Raw genomic sequence first — 24,669 nt, forward strand, 5'->3', positions numbered from 1 at the left:
CGGGCAAGTCCAAAAGCCTTAAACCATGTTTTAAATACACCAGTCCTTAGCTGACCAAATAGTGAAGGGTGCAGGACTTTTTTTTTGTTTAAACAAAGATTACTTGCAGGATATGGTGCATCTGCCTGAATTCTCCCAGCACAGTGGGAGACAATGTGGCCCAAAAGCACGCAAGAGTCACCCTGTGATCCTGGAGTTCTCTTTCCTGGATATATATGCACTTTGCCTTAATACTATGAACTCCTTAAACATGAAAAAGAAAGTGACCACGATGGGGGTTTCTTAACACTGTTTAGAGTAACAACGTATAATACTGTTTTAAGGCAATCTGAATGATTGGTGCAGGCTTTGCTTCGGTGTAAAATTTTCCCTGGCAAGTAACTATTTTAAATGGTATTTTAAATAATAGGTGACCCAGATTATTCCATGTTCAGAAAGACTGTGTTCTGAGATTATGCAGGGTAAAGGTTTTCTGAAAAACCCAATCATGACCCATTTGAAATTTGGAGATCCCAAGTTTAAAGACCATCAGAGAAGAAAGTAGAGTTGTTTATGTGAAGTTAATGTCCAGAGATCGGTTATTCCTGAAGACCAGAGTGGGAAGTAGGAGCCACAGATCTTAAAATCCTTACCACTTGTCCTTCCTTCTGTCCCAAGATGAAACTTCTAAGGTGAGGTGGAGTGGAATAGTCCTTTCTCTACGGTAGTGATACTTCCTCTAGAACTGGAGGTCTGCTGTGTGGAAAATCAGCATTCAGCCTCCCCATGGGCAGCTCGAGAGTATATACAGTGGAGGTCTGGAGGTTTTACAATGGCACTTTTGGTCCAGGATATATTTCATAGAGAGCTCTTTCAGCAATTGTCTGGAAAATCCCCCACCCCAATAGCTTATTGGAGCCCCACTGCCATTTCAAACCCTGCAGCTTTCAGCTGAGCTGCTTGTGGAGCTGTTCAAGAGGCATTTTAAATGTGGTTGGATATTACAGAAAAACTATCAATTCCAGAGAATTTCAACCTAAAGGCTAGGGGTATATTAACGCCTTCTTGGGAACCTCATGGTTTCTCCTTGAGAAGTGGATGTTTGCCAAGTTAGGAAAGGTGGAATCTGGCTATAGTCCTGAAGTAATGGATATTCAATTTCATTGGGCTGAAAAAAATATGCAAAATCACTATGAATAAAGCAGAGGTCGGTTTAATAGTGTCAGTCAGCTACATTGTTAATGTAATCAGCTTGTTCTCACCAAAGTGCATGCATTGGTGTCCTGATAAAAAGAAGTACCAGACTTTTAGCCAAATATAAGATTGAGACCAAACATCTGGATCTTTAGAAAACTCTGAAGAGCCAGTTTCCTTAAAGGCTGATGATATTCCATGTCATTTAATATTGCAGTCACAATTGGCTTTCTGGATGTGAATTGTATTTTAGGAGTCTACTAATGTGGAGGAATCTGAGTGACCTTCAGAGGTAAGGATGACTTTAGTCCAAAAGCCTTAAACCATGTATTCTATACTTTTTAAAGTGAATTATGCATAAAAGATGTGCAAACTACAACATATATTGCAATAACATTCTCAAGGAAAAACCCTAGTATTCTTAGCATTATTATTTAAGTTATATAAAATACATTTTTATAAAAGTACAGATTTTCTTTAAATTATACCCAATGAAATAGTCAGGCTCGCTTATTAGTACTGAAAATAAGAATTTATCAATCTAAATTATTGCTTTGTCCTATCGAGCCATTAGAAAAAACCTAAAATAAAAATCAAGTCCTATTTCTTAGGGAAAAGTGCGCCCAAAAAAACTCAGCTGTAATTGTCTTTCTGCAGATTTTCAACAAAGGAATCTTCAATTAAAGTGTAACTGATGCTACCCGTGGCTTGGTTTGTCAGGATCCAAAGTTGAGTCTTGCTGTGAAGTTCCTCCTTGTGCTGGGAAACTGTTAGTTTGTTGTCCCCAGTCATAGTAGTCTGGAGAAAAACTTAAAAAAAAAAAAAAAAATTTGTTTCACTGTCATAAAGTGGCATATTCTGAATGCATGACATGTCTGGTTAAATAGATGGAACTAGTATACACTAAGCCCATTTAGAATGGTCCTGTGCACCATGCTGGCAGCCTGCACATGGTCTATTGAACTGTTTTTAAAACGTCAATGGACCTTTATTATATTTTATTTATACATGGTGCCGAGAATTGAACCCAGTGCCTCACACATGCTAGGCGAGTGCTTTATCACTGAGCTACAACCCCAGCCCCTCTACTGCACTTTTCAGAGCGCAGCATCACTAAAACCTGGAAACAAGTCACATTTCCATCAATGAATGAATCCTTGTGAATGATAGCTCACTACCTTTGTGTGTCTGGACAAATAACTCTTGTGTCTCACCTTCCTCATGGGGCTAATTGTGGGGACGGAAGTGATCCCTGTACACATATTGGGCAGTACCCAGTATGTGGGTAGTACGGTAAGCCATCTTCATTTTCTTCTCTGTAGTGGAAGGGAGGGGGTCTTTCTTTCCCTGTAGAGGTGGTAGGAACCCCTCAAGTCTCGGCATTTCTCACAGGCGAGGCCATTGCAGCAGCAAGTGCAGCTAACAGGAAATGCAGTGAGGTATCCGGGCAAGAGTGCAGGAAGACGGGGAGCTCCGAGTCTGACTTGGAGGACAGCTTTTCAGCTTGATAGTCCCTGTGTATTGGTTTGCTTTCTACTTTTTTCCCAGCCACTGGCTTTTTTATTCTGTCTAATCAGGATTTCTCTCCTCCCTGATCCAGTGTATTCTCCTGGCTTTTCTTGTCCCTAAGGCAAGGACCCTCTTCAGAGTGCTTTTAAGGTTTTCTAAGGACTTTTCCTATTCCTAGCATAGGGTATAGCTCAGTGATAGAGGGCTTGCCTAGCATTGTCTGAGGCCCTGGGTTCCATCCCCATCTGCAGGGGTGCATATCTTATCAAAGTTACATTGACATAGGATAAATCTTTAAACTCAGCAACAGGAGGGGCTCAGCAAGCATGAGATCACAAAGCAGTGAGCATAGCTGAAACACCTGGACACTAAGGAAGGCTCTGACTTTAGAACATCTGATTAGTCTGCCTGGATTTCCCAAGTTATGTTCCGTTGAGTGTTTTCATGGCCTAGTGTTCTCTTTCCCTCTTAGAGAGTCAGAGTGCACTGTTATGGTTTAGATGTGGTGTCACCCAAAAGCTCAGATGTAATACAATGCAAGAAGGTTCAGAGAAGAAATGATTTGGTTTTGAGAGTCTTAACCCGATCAGTGAATTAATCCTCTGATAAGGTTTAACAGTGGTAGGGTGTGGCTGGAGGAGGTGGGAATTGGGGGTGGCTTTGGTGTATATATTTGTATCTGGCAAGCAGAGTCTCTTTGCTTCTTGATCACCATGATGTGAGCTACCTCCTTCTGCCATGATGTTGAGCCTCACCTCGAGCCCTGAGAAATGGAGCCAGCCTTCTATGGACTAAGACCTCTGAAATCATGAACCCTCAAATCAACTTTTCCTCCTCTACAGTTGTGCTCGTCTGGTCCTTTTGGCACAGTAGCAAAAAATGCTGACTGAAACAACACCTTAGGCTCTGGGAAATTCTGCAGTTGATTTTCTTTTAAACATCATTTGCATCCACACAGCACAGCTATTTCAGACATGCCAACCATGTAGTAGTGTTTAGGACACTGTAATATGTCGTGGGGCTTTAAAATTTTGTGTCAGTCCTTTCATTCATATTTCACTTATGTAAAATAATCTGCTAGAGGTCCTGCACGACCTCTAGCTATGTGGTTTTCATGAAGGAATCCATTTCAGTGGTGTAGCTGTCTCCCTCCTCATGAGCCCTATATATGAACCAGGGTCTTACCTGCCCTGAAGTCCCTGAGGGGCAATGTTCCAGGCAAGGTCATCGTCACTGTCATATCTTCGAGGGTTGTCAAAGAAATAAGATCTGGGGTTGAATCCATGGCTGGGGACCATTCCAGGGTTGGTCTAGAAAGAGATAATCATTCAGCATCCTTCCAGATGCTGTGCATCACCCAAGATAAGATGTTCAGATCACTTCCTTTATGCTGGGGTGTTCACTGCATCAGCATAGATAAAATCCATCTTGCTTTCAACAGTGAGCCGTCATTGTTTAATCCCTCATTAAAAATGCCCAAATTAGTCAAATTTGGTAGTCCTGCTTGGATATAAACCTGTATACTCCTGTGGGCATTCATAGCAAAATAAAACAGTGATGAAATCATAGTGGGAAAGGTTTTTAACCTATTTCTATAGCCTGTCTATGGTCATTTCATCCTGTTTTTGCCCCCAAATTGAGTTCATTTCTCAAAAACTCTGAAATGTACATTGTTGAATTTCATCCCAGTTAGTTCTCTATCCAAGGGCCTCTGGGCCAGGGTTTGCCTCACCCCAGCCTCATTGTTCTGTATTCCTGGATCATCAGTGACTATCCAGAGATGAATAAGAATAAAGCAAGTTATTATCCTCAGGGTATGAGATAAGGACCAGCTTATTTGTGGATTTCATTCTATGCTTTCACCTACCCTTTTCTCACATAGCCCAAATCCACTCATAACCTTTCTGAGATTAAGGAGGTGAAATTCTACCACAGCTTGAGTGGCTGGAATAACCTGATGCAAAGCCCCTAGTAGAAGCTTTCTCTACCTAGTTTTAGCATTTTCCGTCCTGCCCCCATAGAGACATTTATATAAAGGTAGTTGAGCAGAAATGTGATCAAACTGGAAGAGTGGCTTTAGCCCCAGTCCCTTTCCACACGCTGTAGGGTGAAAAACTGAATTTATCATTTCTTTGCTACAAGAAAAGTATATATATTTGGTGCACAGCAAATCCAGACTCAAATATTAGTGAGTCTTTATTGCATTAAGAAAAATAATCACACTCCCCAGTCTACAAGATGCATTTCTTTTATAAAATAAGCACATAAGGGAAAAGAAAGTCCCAAAATAGCCAAGGCACTTGTATCACAATGGAATAAAGGAGGCTCTCTCTTCTACGCAAAGATTCTAACTGCAGGTCTCGTGAGCAGAATTGGTGTTTTTGCTAATATAAAATGGCATACTCACAAGACCCTTTGCAGGATTTCTAACTCGGAAGAAGTAAACTACCAAGGAGGTGGGTAAGAGTTCCCACACGAAAAGCACCACTCCAAACACCACATAGCCAGCATCTCCCAGCTGATTCTTCAAATCTGCCTATAAAAAGGGGAAGAGATGGCATCATCAAACTAATGACAGAGGAAATACATTTGACTCAATTCTGACTTAAACAGAACCATAATATGGTATGATTCCTTTCCACTAAAATGTGCATTGTGTAATCGAGTAATAGTCCCAGCCTTGCAGGATTATTTAAGTCAGGAATGGATAATTGTCTTACATAAAATACTCAAACACCCAATTTCTGATGTTTATGACTTCATCCCCCAAAACTCCTGTGTCCAATTTAACTTGCTCACTTAGATCTATGCTGATTTTATTTAACAACTGAGTAGACTGTTAGGTTGCCTCCTCCTCAGTTCTTGAGAGTAGCATGTGATTTACCCTTAACTCTCATCCTAGAATAAACAAATTTTTGAGCTTCACATAAGCTATACCCTTTAAAGCTTACTGAAGTCTAGCTAGTCTATCAAGTCCTTATAGCACCAGACATTGGGCTTTGGCCCAGGGAGATGGCCAGTGGGGCTCAGCAACACAGTGTTCTCCCTTCAGCAGACAGGCGGTCCATAAGAGAAGGGGACCCAGATGTGAGAAGCTCCAAAAAGAACATTTCAAACAAGGAGAAGGCACTGGAGGGCCAGGCACCTAACTTCCTTTTGCCTTCTTTAATGCATCATGTGGAAGACAAAGGAACCAAAACTACTCGTCTCGTTTTCCAGAAGGACCCTAATCACACTTCACGTCCTTCACCTGTACTACAGTTCAGCCAACTTTTTCCAGTCTGCACCAAGAACGTGTGCAACTATGGCCATTTGTTTTATTGTTCCTAAATTATTTGGGCTGTGACACATAAGTCTAGAGCATCATAACAAAATAATTCCCCCAAAACAAAAGCATTTTAAAAACTGATTATACTCTCAATCCATGGTAATTATAAGCTCTTGACCGAAAGAAAAGTAAATGGTAAAACTAAATCTTTGTTGTTTAATGGAGCTTCAGTTTGGGAAGATGGAAAAGTTCTGGAGGTAGATGGTGACAGCTGCATGAATATTCTGAGTGCACTGGTCTACACATGTAAGGACATTTAATGTACATTCTGCAATATGCAAATCCTTTGTGCATTATGAAAGATGTATTCATAATTAGTCACTATTTAGCTTAGGTTTTTATATATTGGATTTTGTTAAAACAAGGCACACCCTGCCAGTGCCTGGCCCAGCTTTCTCCCGTCTGCACTTGTGGCCCTGGGCTCAGTCTGGGATTGCTGTGTTATTGCTGTTGTTCGATTCTCCCAATGATGACATCTCACATGGACCTCTCGTTGATTTCATCTTGTCCTCTGGATCATCCTAGTCATTTTATTCTTTCTCTCCCTGTCTTAATTCAGTTCTGCTGGGATTTTAGCAATGGACATAGTTTAATGTGTACTGTTATTCTAAGGAAACCTAAGGAGCCCATCAACCCAACAGTCTTCTAATAGAGAGACATTTCTGTACTGTAATGGCATGTGTGTGCGCACACATGTGCATGCATCGTCTGCCTGCCTGCCTGCGGACCATAAACCTCCCCACTGCCCTGGGACAGTTAATGTTTGTGTCCTAGCACTCTGCACAGAGCCTGACACCAAAAGTCAGGATATGTCAAATGAGTGAATGCCAGCTCATTCTCATTTTTGACTCTTCTGAGCTATTATGAGCATGGATATCAGACATTTCACTACCTACGTTCCTTTGCTTACAGTTTATAAATTATGAATTCATAAAATGTGAGAATCATATTAGACCCCTGGTGCCATGAGCTTTTACTAAACCATAATATCCTCATCACTGTTGTATATATGCTCCATTAAAAAGTCTCAAAACTTCATAGTTTTGGGTACTTTCTTGAACCTAATATAATTTATTTTAGCAAATTTTACCCTTTAATAACACCATCTTATATGGAAGCAGGTAAAAATTTTAAGTACTTCTAAGCAAGATCCGTGAAGTGGAAAGGAGAATGGAGTGCGTGTACCTGTGCCGGGTACTCGTGTGCTTGTGTGCATGTGCACGCACACACCTACACATAGCTCACCTAGCTTTCTCAGAAAATGTTACAGGAGCAAGGTACTGTGGTCCCATCAGACAGAGGAAGGTGCAGATACCACACGGGAAGTCCTCTCGAAGTCACTCAGCTATTCATTACAAGTGAGGGGCTTACCCTCTGCCACCTGGAGTGCCACAAAGCAAACCCCTTATGGTATCCTCACTGACCTGGTCAGATACATTGTACCAGTCGTAATCGAAGGAGTGGACATTCTCAATCTGAGAAAACGACAAGATGAACAGGTTGTAGCATGCTCTCGAGGTGTAAAGCAGGATGACGGTAACACCAACGGCAGTCACTTGACACACGGAAGAGCCCTGGAAGAGAGCCAGCAGGGGTGGGTCACACCAGGTCCAGGACACTGGCCCCATCCCTTTCCCTCACCTGCTGTCACCCGGAGCCTCAGGGGCTCAGGCACTGCAGGAGCGGCCTTCAGGGCTTCTGTCAGAGCCCCACACCCAGGCCTACTGTGTCCACCCCTCCTCGCATCCTAGGCAGCCTCTTGTGGGGAAAACCTGGGCCTTGGTTGGAAGATGCTTTTAATAGGGTTAGATATGAGCCCTTTGCCCAAGGCCTACACTGTAAAGAGCCACAAAGCCAGAGGGCTTCTCTAAAATCACTGCACAGCTCATGAGCCCAGGTTGGGTCGGGCTGAGGGACTGGCTAAGAGCAAATGTGCTGAGATAGTGCACCAGATGTACCAGATGTGAGTTCTTCCTCAAAATCCACAGCCTTCTAAGCTGCAAATACAGGAGTCCTGATGTGACCCTGGGATTACATGGAAATCTGACTCAAGCCCCACCTTAGAAAGCTATCAATTTCTAAAGTCAGTTAAAGAGCCTTAGCGAGAAATGGATAACTAACATTACCAAAAAACACTAAAGTTGATTTTTGAGTTTTGCATTTGGAAGTCATTACCTAAATCCAAAACATTATTTTGCCAGTAGTTCTGTTAGCTTGTGTGTTATATGGGTGAGCTAAATGGCATTTTGACAATCTATGACTTAACTCCAACTGTTAAAAATTAGTTTTATTTTTTTTAAATCCTTGAAATAGCCCCTAAGTGGGAGATGAAACAGTAAAGGTAAAATCAAGTCTGAAATTCATCACAATTTATAAATCCAAGTACTACTTCGTCACACTAACTTGCAAGATTTGCAAGAGGTCAGCTAAATGAGCATCCTGATGAGGGCTTCATATATTTGAAGTTAGATGCACAGATTTTTAATTTGATCCCTTCTGAAGACATAGTGGGAGACAAACTGCCCCTTCATATCGGACATTCTGGCAAATGGGCCCCAAGAAAGATGGACACAAGTATGCCATGGGACTCCCAGGCCCTGCGCCTCAGCAGCACAGGAGCTACAGTTGTCACTCAACCATTTGGTGAGTGGAAAGGCGAGGGGCTGGGGCCCAGCAGTACTCCCGGCCCCCATGCTCACCAAGCTTCTGGGCTGAGGTTCAGAGTCTGTTTATGAAGGAAATCTGGGGAACCTAGCTGACCACAAGCACTTTAGTACCAGAGCATATTTGCCCTTCATTCTAGTTGGGGACTAGGCTATGAGGCACACCAATGGGAGAAAAGAATAGTCCAGGAGCATCCCTCCTGCTCATGTCTAGTTGTTTCTGAATATTCATCAGGACAGGAATGTTCTTAATTCCAGGAGGCATCCCTACTGCTAAGGACAGGCTGCTTGAGGGCTGTCTAGCATCCGAATGGATCTGAGGGTCCCTGGCAGTGCAACAGCAGCACGACACCACAGTGTGGATCTCAGCTATGCACCTGATAGCCATGTGGCCAACAGCCAGCTATTTGAGTTCTCCATGCCTCAGTTTTCTGACCCATAAAGTGGGGATGAGATCTTGTCTCCTCCCACAGAGCTGTGAGGGTTACATCCACTCGTGCACATGACTGTTTGCTATTAGTGCTGTTGGTACAGCCCATCCTACCCACCTTTAAAGTGTTGGGTTAAACTCTGTATCTACAAATCAGACTGTGCGCACCAACACACCGAGCCATCTGGCATGGAGCATTTCCTGCCTACAAGGTTCAGTGAACTCCCACTCCCCTGTCTGGCGACCACTGTGTGGTTAATCATTTGCAAGAGGACAGGCATGATAAAAGATTTGTGTTGTGTCCTGTTTGCAAACCAGGAAACTACTTTTAGAACAGATTTTATGAGAGGAAATTCTTGACCACATTCCCACCCTACCTTCGACTCCAGGTAAATGTTGGCTAAGGACATCTTAGAGATTTTGTAGAGACAGATGGAGAGAGACACGGCACACAGCACGAAGAGCGTGTCATTGATGGCCACTCGCACAGAGACGATGACCTTCCTCTCCCAGTTGCCTGTTTTCACCAGCACAGCGCAGGTTAAATTCACCAACAGGAAAATGAGACTAATGAAAAGCGAGGCCAGGTAGAGGGGCAACCTGGAAAGAACAAGAGGGAAACTGAAGGCATCGGTTCCTGCATGCTGGGTACGTGTCAGAGGGAAGTCATCACGTGTTTTAGTTAATGCACCAAAGATAACATCAAAGAGCTCGGACTCTTGGCCACAGACATTTCCAGATACAAATGACAGACTAACCACAAATTCTGCCCCTAAGGGTCCTTCATGATATTCCCCATCTCCAGGAGGTCACGAGGAGAGCTCTCTCTAGGAGAGCGCTCTCAGGTATGGACTGGCTCATGTGAATGGCCCCAGAACACTCCCATATACAAGGATGGAGACATGTTAAGAGTCAAAAGCTCGGGCACACAGGCAGGGATCCAATGTGAGCACTGGCCATTCTGCATGGTTAGACCAAATTGTAGGCAAATTAGGCAAACTAACTTCTTTGAGCTTTAGTTTCCTCACCTGAAAATAAGACCATATGATCCCTACTTCACAGGTTGGTGGTAAGGATGAAGGGAAGCCAGCCCTCCTTAGCCACGGGGTGCACATCTCAGACTCAACCAAAGACCCCGGTAATTTTTGTCTCTACTGAACACGTACAGAATCCTTCTCTTGTGATCACACAGTGTGACATCTACACAAAGCATTTACATAGTCTAGGTACCTTAAGTAATCCAGAGATGACTTAAACTGCATGGAAGGACGTGTGTAGGTCATAAGAGACAAGTGTCCATGCACTTGGCTTCAGGTCCCAGAAGCAGTCCCCACAGACACTCACGTACAGCTGTTTGTGTGATACAGTTATTTGTACAATGCAGTTTGTCCCCCCAAAAGTCATTAATGGAGTCCAAAAGCCATCAAGGGAGTCCATTCATGTGACTGAAAATGTGCCATAGCTAGACAGATACAACTCAGTTTTTCAAACTCAGTTTAGAACACGCCTTGCCTAAGACCTGTGTGCAGTCAGGCTTATCCACACCCCACCCAGGAGGTGTGCAGATGAGGACTGGCCTCTCGAACTCAGAAATGGAATGGTTTGAGGATGTCCATGAGTCAAGTCAGAGGACACAGAGCTCTTGATCAAAAGATTTTTGAAGCTACACAGGGATTGATGGCATCTTCAAAAGCTATCACAGATCAGGACGAGGGAAACCTGGTTTCTAGGCCCAGCTTCAGATATTACTGATGACAGGGCAGGGTGGGGGACAGAGACGGGGAGAGGGAGAAGATAGATGGAGACTGGTACAGAGAGAGGAGAGAGAGGCTGAGGCCAGTGCCTAGCCACAGGCTTGCATCTTGCGTGCAGCTAAAGTGTGAAATAAGACACTTGGACCAAGGTGAAAGGGACTTTATGTCTTGGAATACTTACTCCCTACCAGTAAAGTCTCTCACGAAACTCAGACCCTGGGCTCTACCAAAGTGCTGAGCCTCCCTGGCTCCCGCAGGCCACAGCCCTCAGCCTGGCAGAGGTCACCCAGAGCTGTGCCAACTCCCCCACACACTTGCACACACCCATGATTTCAGACATCTGCTTCCCTGTGCTGGAGCCTCACAGACTGCAAAGCTCCTAACAAAAGGGGAGATGATGACCCCCGTGCCTGCCCCTACCTAGGCAGCAAGTTCAGTGACACCCAGCCTCAGGCTGTTCTCCACCCCGGTGTGCACACAATAGGGACAGGGACTCCCTGCATGCATTTCCAGAGGGAAAGAGAAGGACTCATACAAAACGCCTTATGCTGGGCATCTGAACATGGTCTGCCCTCCTGTCTCCTGGAAACGCCACAGCTGCTGTAGGGTCTCTTGCTGAGGAAGGACCTGATGGGAGGAATGACATCTGCCCAGGAGGGGAGAAAGGACTGTAAGCACCTCTTCAGGCCTGCGCTCAGGTGCTGGGGAAGGTGCCATGGCACAGACCAAGTGCCCCACAGGCAGGGACAAGGTATGCAGACCCGTGGGCTGAGAGGCACAGGCAGGCCATTGGGGATGGCAGAGCAAAGCAGTGTGGGCAGCAGCACAGGGGACATGCAAGGATGAGCAGCAGAGGAGCAATCGAGGTGACTGCTGGAGTCTTGAGGAAGCCATGTGTGGCATGGCGCAGAGCCCGAGTGAGACCCAGAGAAGCAGTTCCACTCCGGGGAGCTCTGATGGAAGTGCTGGCCCCTGGCCAAGGAAAGCAGCACAGTCGGCACTCAGGGACCTGGACTCAGGCATGGCGAGAGCTGCCAGCCCCAGCAGGGCTCCCCTGTGAACAGAGCCCCCTGGTGCTGTGCCTGGGGTCTTGTGAAGTCTCAGTGACTCCACTGTGGGCCACCATGCACTGGAGGCTTTTCAAGCAGGAACAAACGTCTTTGGAAAAGGAAACATTAGCGATGTGCCAAGGACAGGTACCTTTCCAGATCATGATCTCTGATCAGGCCCTTCAAATCCACTTACTCTTTCCTCTGCCACAGCCTGCAGTTCCCTCAGCACGCAGCACCTCCCCAACGAGACTGTGGCACCCGAAGGACCAGGACCCTCTGAAGCGCCCAGCCCCAAATGGTTGGGCCACTGCATGTGAGTGCTCCTGGCTCCTGCCCACCCCGGCCCACAAGGCTCTGCTTCCCATTCTTAGGTCTCCACCAGGATCCTCTCACCACAGGGACACTGTCCCCGCCCTGAAATCTGTGGTGTGTCCTAGGTCAGAGTCAGGAAATGAGGCAACACACGTGCAACCTCAGGCCAGGCCCCTCCCTCCTCTCTGGAGCAAGACAGGTGCCCAAGACCATCTCTAAAAGGATGCCAATGGGGTGCTGGACAGTTCCAGGCTCAGGGGAACTTGTTACAGATTTTTGTCTGTTCTCTATTATGTATTCTAGGGATAGAGACCTCAGGGCCACTTGGAGTCACCAATCTGCATTCTGGTTCCTGGAAGCCATTTTCCATGCTTCACAGAGCTCTGCTGTGCTTTTGTGAAGAACACACATGCAGATGTGGAGAACCCTCGTCACAGCAAGGGGGGTCCCAAACTCAGGGCATCCAGTGGCAGCCATAGCCCAGGAGACAGCACAGACTGACCGTGGACCTTTCCACGTGACTCCTCAGAGTTGTGGTTTCATATGATTAAATTACAGATGTAAATTCTTATCTCCCTTTTATTGAAAAAGCAATGTGCCCTGGGAACACACCTCCAGGGTAGAGGGCAAGGAGAACAGGCATGGTGCGCCACCCGGCATTGCTGGGTACCACTGCGTGAGGCACCCACTACTGGCACGGCTACTCCCAGTGTTCCCTTTCCCATCTGTGTTTCCACACCAAGCCACCAAGCCTTCACTCCACTCCTTCCTCCCCTGCCTGTCCCTCTGCCTGTGCACAAGGAGAGAAAGTGGTGTGGTAGGCAGATGGAGTAGGACATCACCTGAGCTGAAGCTGTGACATGACACGAGTCTCTGGGCCACTCTGGGCTACAGTCTCCTCTGAAGAGATGATTTGCTTCTTGGAGGACTTAACGGGACCAGAGCCTCCTTTCTCTGCTTTCTCTCCTTGTTCAAAACTCAGGGCCTCCACAACCAACCCCAGTCTGCCTTGTTAGATTGACAGCCTCTAGTCTTTGCCTCCTCCTGCTATCACCCGCTCCCCGGCACTCGCATGTAAATATGACACAAGCATGTAAATAGCTCCGCCATCTGGTCACTGGATTCAGAGGCCTGCTCAGCCTTCCTGGGTTCCCCTCCATCTCCTGCAGCCCTGCACCCCACCCATTCCTTGTCTTAAGGATGGCTTCCTGGGTGCGCTCTCCAACTTCCACCACAACTTTTCTATGACCAAGTTCAAAAATCTCATCTCGGGCTCTGCCTCTGCCCCAAGCAGACTCAGGCCCCAATGGCCTGCCATTAGGAGGCCCTGTCCCTCATGCCAGCGCGTCCTAGACTCAGCTTCTGATTTCCCAACCACGCTCTGAGTTTTCTCCTTTGTAAGAAGCAACATGATTTTTCACAGAGCTGTGAACTGTGAAAGTCATCTCCAATTCCCACTCCTCTGTACAAGCCACGGTCAAGGTCCACAGATTCTTCACCCACTTCTCCAATCTGTGCCTCCTTTGCCAGCCTCGCAGCTGCCACGCTGCCTCCTAGCTCTGGCCAGAACTCACCTCGGTCCTCAACAACCCTAACCCAGTCACCAAGGCAGGTCGTCTATGGATGCCAAACAAGCTCCCAACCTGGCTGGGTGTCCCCACCTGCCATCCTCAAGCCAGCTGACCGTTCTGCTTGCAGCCTTCCTCCTCGTGAGTTCTATCAAATCCTAGCCCTGAGCCTCTGGAGGCTTTGCAGCCTGCTACACAGAAGTCTGCTATCAACTTAAAGAAAGAGGCTGTGTTGGGAGATTAGAAAGAATTTGGGAAAAAAAAATATGTATGATCTTATGTAAGTTAAAAAGTTAGAACACAGAGCTGAAGTATGAGAACAGTTCTGTCCTGGGAACTGCATGTGAAGACCAGGACCTGCGACAGGCTACCCAGGGCATCGCTGTAGAGTGGGGAGGCTTACGTTGAGGGGAGGGGCTTGGTAGGTGTGTTTTCTTTCTTTTCACATGACTATACTATTTGAGCATTTCTAACCCAAAAATATGAAACCCCAAAGGCTCTGAAATCAGAAACTTTTTTTTTCTCTGCAGTGCTGGGGATTCAACCCAGGGCCCCGCAAATGCTAGGCAAACACTCTGCCACCGAGTCACACCCCCAACTCTGAAATTGGAAACTTTGTGAGCACTGAACAATACCTCAAAATGTTTTCAGATTTTAGAGCATTTCAGAATTCTGACTTTGGGATTAGGGATGCTCAGCCAGTGAAGTCTATGCAAACAGTCTGAAATCCAAAAACAGCCCACCCTAGCAAAATGAGAGAAAATATGAAAGGAAAAGAGAATCATATGAGCCAACATCTGGGAGGATCATTCTGAGACCAGGAGGGTCAGCGTGGCTGGTGAGCCGCGAGAGGTGTGTGTGGCCACTGCTCAGGACACTCCACCCATGGCCCCGGAGAGGCAGACATGCGCACTGCCAACTCAGACATTGCCTCTACCAGGGCAGGGGGGGGGGGCGGGGTGACAAAAAAAAAAAAATCAATGGGTTTCAGATGTTTGAATTCCTCTCCTAATATCATAGACTTCTTAAGGGAAATGCAAAGCTGGGCTCCTTACATTTTGTACTTATTCAAAATCAGAAAAGGAAAGAAAACACTTGAAAATTCTTAAAAATCAAAGTACTCTTGAACGCTCCCATGCCCTGCACTGCATTTTCTGAGCCAAAGAGATTAAGAGAGAGACTGGGAAAGAGGAGAACTGAATCAAATTGGCATCAACCCCAGCAAAACTCTGAGCCATGTCATGTGTTAGGAGAAGGGGGCTTTTGGCTAGGAAATAAAGTGGTTCTTGGCTGGGTTGATATAAATTATCTTCAAAAACAGAACTGCTGCCGGAGCAGCTTGGGATGGGAAGCCTGAACTAGTTCTAGACTAATGGCTCGTGTTTCATCTCAGATGAGTCATGACTGAATTAGGGAAGCCAGCCTGTTGAGAAGCCACAGACCAAAGCATCTCAGGGACAAATAGTGGCTTAAAACGTCTGTAGTGGCATCTAGTTTAAGAGAAATGGGAAGTTAAACAGATGATACAAAGACTGCGCCCCAATGTGAATAACTCCTAGGACCGTATTATACTTGGCAACTCAATTATTAGGTCTGAGTTAACAGGCTTCTCCCATTGAACCTCTCCCTGCTGCTTCAAGAAAACCTCCACCTTCTCTGGCCCAAACATTCACTGTTAACATCTGGGTCCCACCACAGTCCCCCACCTCCCATCTTTCCCTCCATCTCTGCGAGTCCCCCTCCCAGTAAGAACAGCCCGGGGTCTGCAGCCCTGCTGCAGATACTCCACCCCAGGACCCCAGCCCTAGTGCTCCAGGCCAAAAGCTTTTCTAGCCATTTCCTCTCTAACCAGTTTTTTCCTATTCCACTTCTGAGAGATGCCTAATTACCCAGCCTCAACCAGTCATTTCCAGGATGGATCAGCTCCCTGATCCAGGCAGAATATATTCTTCTCCACCCGATTTCACTCATTCCTTGTTCTAGGCCTCCCAGATGATCTGTATTTGTCACCAGAAGCGGGAGAACCATCTCCTTGGACTCGCTACAGGTTGAATATTCCTTGTCCGAAATGCAAGAGACAGATGTTCTCAGGTTTTACACACATCTAGATTTTCAAATATTTGCATATGTATAATGAGATATCTTGGGGTCGGAGCCTAAGTCTACACAAACAAAAATCCATATATGCTATATACAGAGCTTGAAGTTAATGTCACATAGCATTTTTAGCGTGCCGACATTTTCACTGTGACCCCTCTCTTGAGATCAAGTGTGGATTTTTCCACTTGTGGCATCATGATGCTCAAAATTCATTTTGAGGGCATTTTGTGGGGCTTGGGGTTTTCAGATTAGGGATGCTCAGCCTCTTCTGGAGCAACGGTCATTTCCCAGTGAGCTCTAAAGTTCCGGTTGAACAGTCTGGTGGAAATGAAAACTAAACTATCTAAAAAGCAGTGCAGAGAGCTCAGGAGAGCAGGAGAGAAACAAGACAAGGCAGCTCCCACAGCCCCAGGACCCGCCCGGCTGGCCCCAGCCACTTGCTGAACTTCAGAGGATCGTTCTCAAGTCACTTCCTTGCACGTAAACTGAGAGACACTACATTAAACTCTCAACATAATTCAGATTACATACATATCCACAGGAACTGGTCTCAGGACCTCAAGATTACCAAAGTCCATAGCTGCTCAAGTCCTTCTATAGCAGTGGCATGGTATCTGCACAGAACCTGCACTTCTGCCACACAGTTTAAGTCATCTCTGGAGGACTTTTAACACCTAATGCACTATAAACACTATATAGACAACCATTAGATTGTTGATAAGGGGGAAAGTCTGTATGTGTTCAGATGAAATACAATTTTTTTCTGAATATTTTTGATCCACTGTTGATTGAATCCATGGAGCCAAGGATAGGGAGGACCAATTGCATTTAAATAAACAACTTTAACTTATTTTTAAAGTAACAAAATAATTATTCATCTTGACCCAGGACGGTGACTCGCCTTTCCAGAACATGCTCCTTGGCCCTGCCCTCCCACTGCCCCTCCAGCCAACTCTGACCATTCTTTAAGCTACTGGCTCTTGGCTTTAGGGAGTCGCAGATCTTTGAAAATCCGTGGAAAGCTACCGATCCTGCCCACAGGAAATGCATGTGGTGCCACCTCTTCCCATGCAGCCCAGGATGGAGATGCACCACACTACAGGCATGGGGCATATGCTGCCTTTTCTGATTCTGCAAAGTTTTATGTCACTTAGGACATCTTTATAAGCAGAGCAAACACTTCTCACCCACTCTCCCTCCTCTGTGTACTGAAGGGTCAAACCCGGATCTCTCTGCTGGATGTGGATGAACCCCAGCAGGAGGCTGGCAGCAAGTTACAATGACAGGGCAACGGAAGGAGGGGTTCTGGAAAACATGGAGCCTGCCCACCATCAGCAGCTAGCAACGGGACTGCAGGGAAGAGGCACTGCCACAGGGGCACCTGACCAGGGGTGCATGGGGTGGGAAGGGAACCTGGCCCTGCACTGGCGCCCACAGGAAACCCATTTCCTTCTGCAGAGGCCCTGTGCCTCTCCAGTGGCCCTCGGGCCTACCTCCTGTCTAGGAGGTAGATGGGTTCCTGTCTACCTCCTCCCTGCTAGGCCAAGGCACCAGGCTCTTGCTGAACAAGGAGCACCCACTGTGAGACCCGGAAAGTCCTAACTCAGAGGCTGACTCTCACAAGGAAGAGAGACAATCTCCCAGGCAAACGTCACCACACAGGATCACTCCAGGGGCTCACGGAGGGCCACCAAGTGCTTTACATACCAGCGCTTTCACCTTCTGCCATGGAGGTAAACGTCCCGGACACTTACCGGTATTTGAGTAATTCTGGAGAGTACTTAGACTTGGCTTTGAAGATCACCTGCAATGACAGGAAACAATGAGGGTAGTGTACCCACGCTGACACAATGCCGCCACCACCTGGAACCTGCCTGCACACCCAGGCCTGCACACCTTGCCTGAAACAGACGGCCACCTTCTGTGAGAACTTCTTTTATATACACCGATTTTTCAAGTCATGCATGTCATTTTAAATGTTTGAAGTAAAGGTATTTAAAAATGGTTAGAATGATTTAAAAAGGATAACCAAAGTGAAGGTGGCACTGATCTACTGCCAAGTGCTTCTCTTACTTTGACATTCTTGGTTGAGACCAACAGTTCACCCTTTTCACTAGAATTTTCACTGGCACCAAATTAGCATTGCTCAAATGTGCCCACCTACCCAGACCTCACGTTTGCAGTGTCAGATAACAAAACATCTTGGGAGTACAGACTATTGAACTGGAGTGTTTTTCTCTAAGAGGAATACTGCAGATTACACTCTCTCCGGTGCTTCAGAAGCCTTCTCAATGGCTGGCATGCAGGCACAGTGGCTGATGTGCGGGCACGGTGGGTGTGGCATTCCGCCTGGAAGAGCCATGGAGCAGGTGAAGGGGAGGCAGAAGCAGGAACCTACTGGCTTCCACTCCAGGCAGGCATGGCTGCCACTGCATTCATGGATGAACCTCGCTGGGCTTCTGGGGGGGCCAGGCAGAGTGACAGCATGTGAGCTCCTGGTCCAGCTCTCTCTCGACCCCTGGTGCTTAAATGGTGGTGAGTACACTGAGGGAGGGAAAGGCAGAAATCTAGAGTGGAGAGGTGAGGATTTCCCTCCAGAGATGTGCACGGCAGCTCAGAGGACCCATCTTCCAGGGGGTCTGGACCCTCCAACCAACATCTCCCTACCCTCTCCCAGCCACCCTCCTGCTCAGTTTCTATGAGTTCATCTTTTAGAGTCTACACTGCAGTGATATGGGCAGTGCTTGTCTGTGCCTGGCTAGTTTCACTTAGCGTGATGTCCTCCAGCTCCATGTCAGCAAGTCCTAGAGACCTAACCCAGCCTGGTGGCAACAGTTAACTGCACCATGTCACATACTTGAAATCTGCTAGGAGGGTAAAGCTCAAGTGTTCTCCCCGCAGAAAATGGGAGTAACCATGTACAACGACGGAGTCTCCATCAGAGTGATTGTGGGCATCATTCACTATAAACATATATGTCAACACGTCACATTGCACACCCTGAATTTCAAGATTTTTGTCAATTATAGCTCAATAAAGCTGGGGGAAAAAAAGGACTCATTCCCTACTTCTAAGCAAACTGTTCTGTATGGACTTTCTAAACCTGCCCTTGACCTCTGGGCCTTTTCTCTTGCAGCCCTAGGCCACAATGTTCCCGGGAGCCCCACCACCCCTTAATCTGAATCACCCTCCTGGGAATCCCCTGGTGACATGTGCCAACCCTCTGCACATGGCACTCCTCTCAGGATCTGCTCAGTTCCTGCAGTATTTGTCTAAGGGACAGATGCATATCACCTGAGGCCAAAAAAAAAAAGTGTCCAGCAGAAGCTTGGGCCCTGGTGTGTGGGAGGCACAGGCAACCCTGAAACCACAGTAGGCACAGTTGAGTACAGTTGTCCCTTGTCTGAGGAGGAAGTGGGAGCTGGTTTGCTGGACGGGTAATCTGAGGGGAACCCCAGGAAACCCTTAGTGGACCTCAGGTGCCTGAGGATTCAGAGAGACTGTGGGCTGATATGTGAGGCACCCTTAGGAACCTTCTAGAAAACATTCTTCTGATGACCTTCTCAGCATATCTCAGAATTTCATATACAGAGGAATCCCCTGGGGAACTTTTAAAAAAACCAAGCCCCAGGCCCCCTTTTGGAGATCCCAGTCCAGAGGGCCAGGGGCAGGTTCTGAGGGCCAGGCAGAGGCCCAGGATCTCAAGTTCACTAAGTTCTCCACGTGGTTCTGACATCGCCAGCCCAGGACTACTGGGAAAATGCTGACCTAGAGAGAATGAGCTTCCTGACGTAATACACCATGGAGCTGTGGATCATTAGAACATTCTGACCAGTGGTAGTTCAAATGTAAAACCTTCTAAAATGGCGGGGCAGCCAACCCACTCTAAGTCAGAGCAGTAGTGTCAACATGTGGGGTAAGAAGCGGGGCACGGAGAATACACTGCTGCAGCCAGCCCCCATCCACACTACATGTCACCCTGAACTGCCAGGAATGTGCCACCAGGGAGGACTACAGGGCAAACAGTCACGGAGGGGGTGGATACAGGTGTTCCCACAGGTTTCAGTCAGGCGGCTCCCTGTCTCCATCTCCCCAGCAGGTGAGCCTGCCAGCTACCTGGAAGGATGCTGTGGTTTCTGACAGAAGCTTTGTCACTATCCTAAACTCCTTTTGGAAGTAGGTAAGAAGTAGGGGTTCACCCATGAATACACTGAGACCCTAGGGGCTCTGGTCATGACACCACAGATCAGTGTCCCTGCCTGAGTCCTGACCACCTGTCATGGGATGGGGACCAGGCACATCACCTTTGGTACGTCCCTGCCGCCCACAGTAAGTTACAGCCTCACTTAGGAGCAAGGAACTGATTAATACCTGACTCCGAAGTTCTGTTACAAAATTTAACAATAACCCTACAATTCAACAAGCCTTCCTGTTAGTACTTAGGATCTTGTTTTTAATGACAGAGGCTTCTTCAAAATATCAAAGCCAGGAGAAGCAGCTACACTATCTTTTTTTTAAAATTCGGCCTTGTCATAGAAATACACAACTTTCTTTTCAGATTGTGTGCCACAGTGGTGAGGCTCACTGGAGTGAGGGGACTCAACTCTGTCTACTCTACCCAACACCAGACACAGCTGCACTGCAACTGTGTCACCCATGGGGTCTCCAAGGGAGTGTCAGCCTCAGCCAGGGCACAGCCTGGGAGCACTGTCCTGGGGACTCAGCTCTGTGCAAAGTGCCACTGGGAACAAGGGAGGAGGATGTGATGAGCCCTGCCTTCGGTGGGCTTGAGGCGCTCCTGGAGAGGCAGGACCCAGACACATAGACCACAGCAACAGAGGACCCTAGAGGCTCCAGCCTCAGCTGGTCAGAGCAGAGACCCGGCTTGCAGGTCATGGGCTCAATCCTGGGATGCCATGTCGGCCCTTCTCTGCTCCTTGGCACCTGCTACAGATGTAGCTCTTGGTCACAGGAGGACAGAGGGGGGGTCTGGGTGGATTAGGGTTCATCCATGGCTACTCTGGGGTCTCTACTCATTCCCACTCCTTGGGCAATGCTGTGTCTCTTGCCTGGGACCTACAGAATGGCTTCCCCAGCTGCAAACAGGCAGTGAGGCCCACCTGTCCCCAGCCTGCCCCCACTGCCCCTCCCCCACTCCTTTACAGAGAAAGCATTTCCTCACTTCCCTCAGTCCTGGCCCCTGCAGCCCCATCCCTTTCTAGACCTCAGTGAAAGACAGAGTTTCCTATGATGGTCACCAAGGATTCCGTCCAGTCTGAGTCTTACAAACATTTATATGCTTTGCCCTAATAATTCCACTTGTAAGAATTTACCCTCAATTTCTCAAACTATTCCGGCAGAATTGGAAATTAACAACAAATATTATTAAACACAATGTCACGTGACCAATTTTAGAAACCAGTAGGAAAACACTCGTTTCCCTCCGGGAATTCTCAGAACCTTTAAAAAGCTAGTATGTTGTCAGTCTCCAAGGGAAATGCACAGGATGAGCAGGTAGGTGGCACCAGGAGGCGGCAGCCTGAAGCCAGGCCAGGAGTGTGCAGATCCCTAGGTAAGAGATGCTGAGGACTCAGCAGAAAACTAACATCACTACAGAAGGAGAGGGGTCAGGGTTGGGGAACAGAGCAAATGGCCAGCAATATGACTAACAGAGAAGGTGAACACAGGTGTGTGTTTAAAAGCAAACCAGAGACACGGAAGATCAGAGGCTGCCTAGGCCCAGGGGCGGGGAGGTGGGGAGTGACCACTTTTGGGTGCAGGATTCTTTTGGGGATGATGAAAAAATTTCTAAAGTTGATTGTGGTGATGGCAGCCATCTGCATGAATACAGTACAGTTCTCAGTAGGACTTCTATCTCAATGAAGCTGCTAAAAATAAAAGGCCTAGAGAGGAAGTCCAGCAGGCCCCCCTCAGTTGCAGTGGCCTCTCTGCTGGGTGGGGACGATCTGCAGGAGGTGAGGCAGGATAATATTCCATCCATTCTGGGGAGCGAAGGAGGGCCCTGGGGAAGTTCACGGCCACTGACGCAGGGGAGGAAGTGGGAGGGGTGAGTCAACTCCAGACACAGCTACTCCTCAAACATGTGTGCTGTGACAGGCAAGAGGTCACTCAGGGGTACAGGGCCCTCATTCCTAAGCCTGGGTGACCTGAGAGGGACCCAAGGAGGGCGATGCAGGCAGAGGCAGGGCCCACCGAGGGCCCCCTGGGGAGGGTGGAGGGTCCTGGGGGGTGAGGTCACACTGCAGGTTCCCAGTGGCTTAATGGAGACTTGATAGGAATGGCCAGTGAGTGCGGAGGGTCCTGCCTTCCCCTCCCGTCCCAGGAAGTCTGCAAAGTCCTGAACACACCAGGCTTCTCAGGGGTTGCCTATGGCAGCCATAGGGACAAAGGACGGGCGGGAGCAGAGCTGGAGGTCACGGTGAGCAGCAGCTCTCATGGGGGCCCTGCAGACGCAGCACTGCCTGCCCTCAGCAAGCTCCCTGTGCTTTTAGCATCACGATCTCTGCTTTTTAAAGTCCCACCTAGAACCCCGACAGGACTCAGCAGGCCTGTGACGGCAGCCTGACCTGGCTTCTCTGGTGACTGCTGGAAGAGGGAGCATGGGGACCCCGTGAGGTTACACGCTGGCCTCCTCACCCCCATTGTGGTGGCCCTGGGCCCCAGCAGTAGCCCTATGCCCTTTACCCGGCCCTTGCAGAGGACAAGGGCACCCAGGGGACCGCTGCTGACGTGTCTGTTCCTGCGGAAGCAGAAAGGCCTGCAGCCGCTGAGCCCTCCTCCTGACCTATACCTCACAGCCTGCTCCACGCCGACCCGCACCCACTCCGCACTCCTGCCACCATGTTTCCCATGACTACATTCTCACTACCATCACATTAGCTGCTGCTGGCAGATCTGTCCCACGCTATTCTTTGTAGGTATGACAGTGTCCCTTGTGCATCCAGTGAAACCCAACCCAAGAGCCCTCTGCTGTCCCCAGAGGCGGTGCGACTAAACAAAGCACTGTGTTGCCAGGCTAGCCAGTGGCCCTCAATGTGGCCACTCTGCTTTGTAAACCCCAATGCGACCTCCTTGGAGGCCCCTCTTCTGCCACCCACCTCCTGAAACGCTTACCGCAGAAAAGGACAGACATAGGGCGCTGTGAATCCCCCACCCTCCTCAAGCCTCACACCCTGAACCAGGGGCTCCTGGTCCTGCCTGCAGGCCAAGGCCCCCGGGAGGCCCTCCAGTAATGAGGGGGGTCTGAACCTGCATGCGCCAAGTAAGCTCAAGGCCAAAGAAACAGTGTCTCTTGCACAGTTTTTAAACTCCTTTGAAAATGCCACACATCGATGACTTGTTTTTCTTGGTACTAGAATGGAACCCAGGACCTGGCACATCCTACACAAGTGCTCTACCCCTGAGATGCGCCCCAGCCCCGTAAGCATTTTATTATAATATTTCATATATACATAAAAAAATATCATTGCTGACCCTGGTGTGTCCACCACTCAGCTTCACCAACCTTGATGCTCTGCACACTTGTACCGGCTGCTTTGTTGTTAAAACAGAAATGGCACAAGCACCCTGGCCAAGCCCCACCGGGCTCTGTGCTCTCCCAGGTCATCACAGTAGTCACCTAGCTTTTGTGGCTTTATACCCAGCAGCCTTGTCTTTTACTAGGTGTGTCACTAAACGACCTGCAGGACATCCTGCATGGCTCTACCCTGCTCACAGAGGAACCAGGAGACCCACAGCCCTCGGCAGCTGGCCGGTCCACCCTGGACTGTGACTGGAAGGTGTCTCTGTTGAAATACAGGACTCGGGCTCACGCATCTTCACCAGGCCACAGTGTTTGCCAGGGTCTCAACTGGCCACTGCTGTATACCCACCTCCAGCAGAGCTGCCTTGCATCCGCTCAAATCCTGGCTCAACCAGCTGTGTGGGCGTGGGATAATCACCACACCTTTCTATGCCTCAAGTACCTACCTCATCTGTACAGGAGACGAATAACAGCACCCACTTCATGGGCTTTTGAGACACTGAGGTGAATTAACCACATACAGCACTTAGACAAACACCGGCCCCTGACAAGTCCTCTGTTTGCTGTCCCTATGCTGTGGCTGCTAGGACTGTCTGTCCTCACACGTTCCCAAACCATGTTCTCAATGCGCAACTATAGGTCTGAGATCGCTGGAGCTTTCTTGACCATAAAAGGAACCCTAATGCTCCGAAAGGTGAGGAACAGACACACTCAATACCTCTCTTGGTGACTCTGTGCTGCCCACTTCCTAATACACTGGGGAAATTGGGCAAGCCCTGAGGCCACGGTCTCCCTGGCGCCAGTCAGAGTCAGCTGCCCCAGGCTGTTCCCACACCCAGGCGCCTGGTTCACCAGAGCAGGGGGCAGGACAGCCAGGGTCCCCCAGATCCAGATGGAGGACTCTCTCCCTCTGCAGGATTCCCTGAAGATCAGGAGGCGGCTCTGGGGCGGGGGGGGGGGGTCCGCCTCAAGGTGGCCTCTCCAAGAAGCTAGGGCAAGGCTGCTGTCAGTTGTTTTTCTTTCCTTCCAAAGGTCAGATGTAGGCTGTGGGTCTGGGGACTGAGGATGGGGCAAGCATGCCACCCACACACACTCCTGTGTCCGCAGCACCAGTGTGACCGGCCCCCGAGGCCTCGCTGGGCACACAGCCCTGCAGGGGAAGCTGGCCGGGGTTTACAGAGCAGCTGGGGCTGGGAGGTAAGGACACCCATGTTCCCTCTCCTGCACCCACCCTGGG

General features: G+C 48.3%; 1 protein-coding gene across 1 annotated transcript in view; it reads right to left on the reverse strand.

Annotated features, from left to right (window-relative positions):
* Nucleotides 1-1,176: 1,176 nt before the first annotated feature.
* The window catches only part of Gpr137b (G protein-coupled receptor 137B), a 33,024-nt gene continuing 9,531 nt past the window's right edge, over nucleotides 1,177-24,669 (reverse strand). Inside the window, exons 2-7 of the mRNA XM_046432127.2 lie at nucleotides 17,644-17,693; nucleotides 9,481-9,703; nucleotides 7,435-7,584; nucleotides 5,090-5,218; nucleotides 3,868-3,992; nucleotides 1,177-1,982 (exon numbers count right to left, since the gene is read on the reverse strand). Of these exons, the coding sequence (XP_046288083.1) occupies nucleotides 1,871-1,982; nucleotides 3,868-3,992; nucleotides 5,090-5,218; nucleotides 7,435-7,584; nucleotides 9,481-9,703; nucleotides 17,644-17,693 (789 nt within the window). The 3' untranslated portion in view covers nucleotides 1,177-1,870. The remainder of the gene's footprint in view (nucleotides 1,983-3,867; nucleotides 3,993-5,089; nucleotides 5,219-7,434; nucleotides 7,585-9,480; nucleotides 9,704-17,643; nucleotides 17,694-24,669) is intronic.

The sequence above is a fragment of the Marmota monax genome, unplaced genomic scaffold, assembly GCF_021218885.2.
Source record: "Marmota monax isolate L192 unplaced genomic scaffold, Marmota_monax_Labrador192_F-V1.1 WCK01_AAM20220418_F8-fsc00071, whole genome shotgun sequence".
NCBI classification, from domain to species: domain Eukaryota; kingdom Metazoa; phylum Chordata; class Mammalia; order Rodentia; family Sciuridae; genus Marmota; species Marmota monax.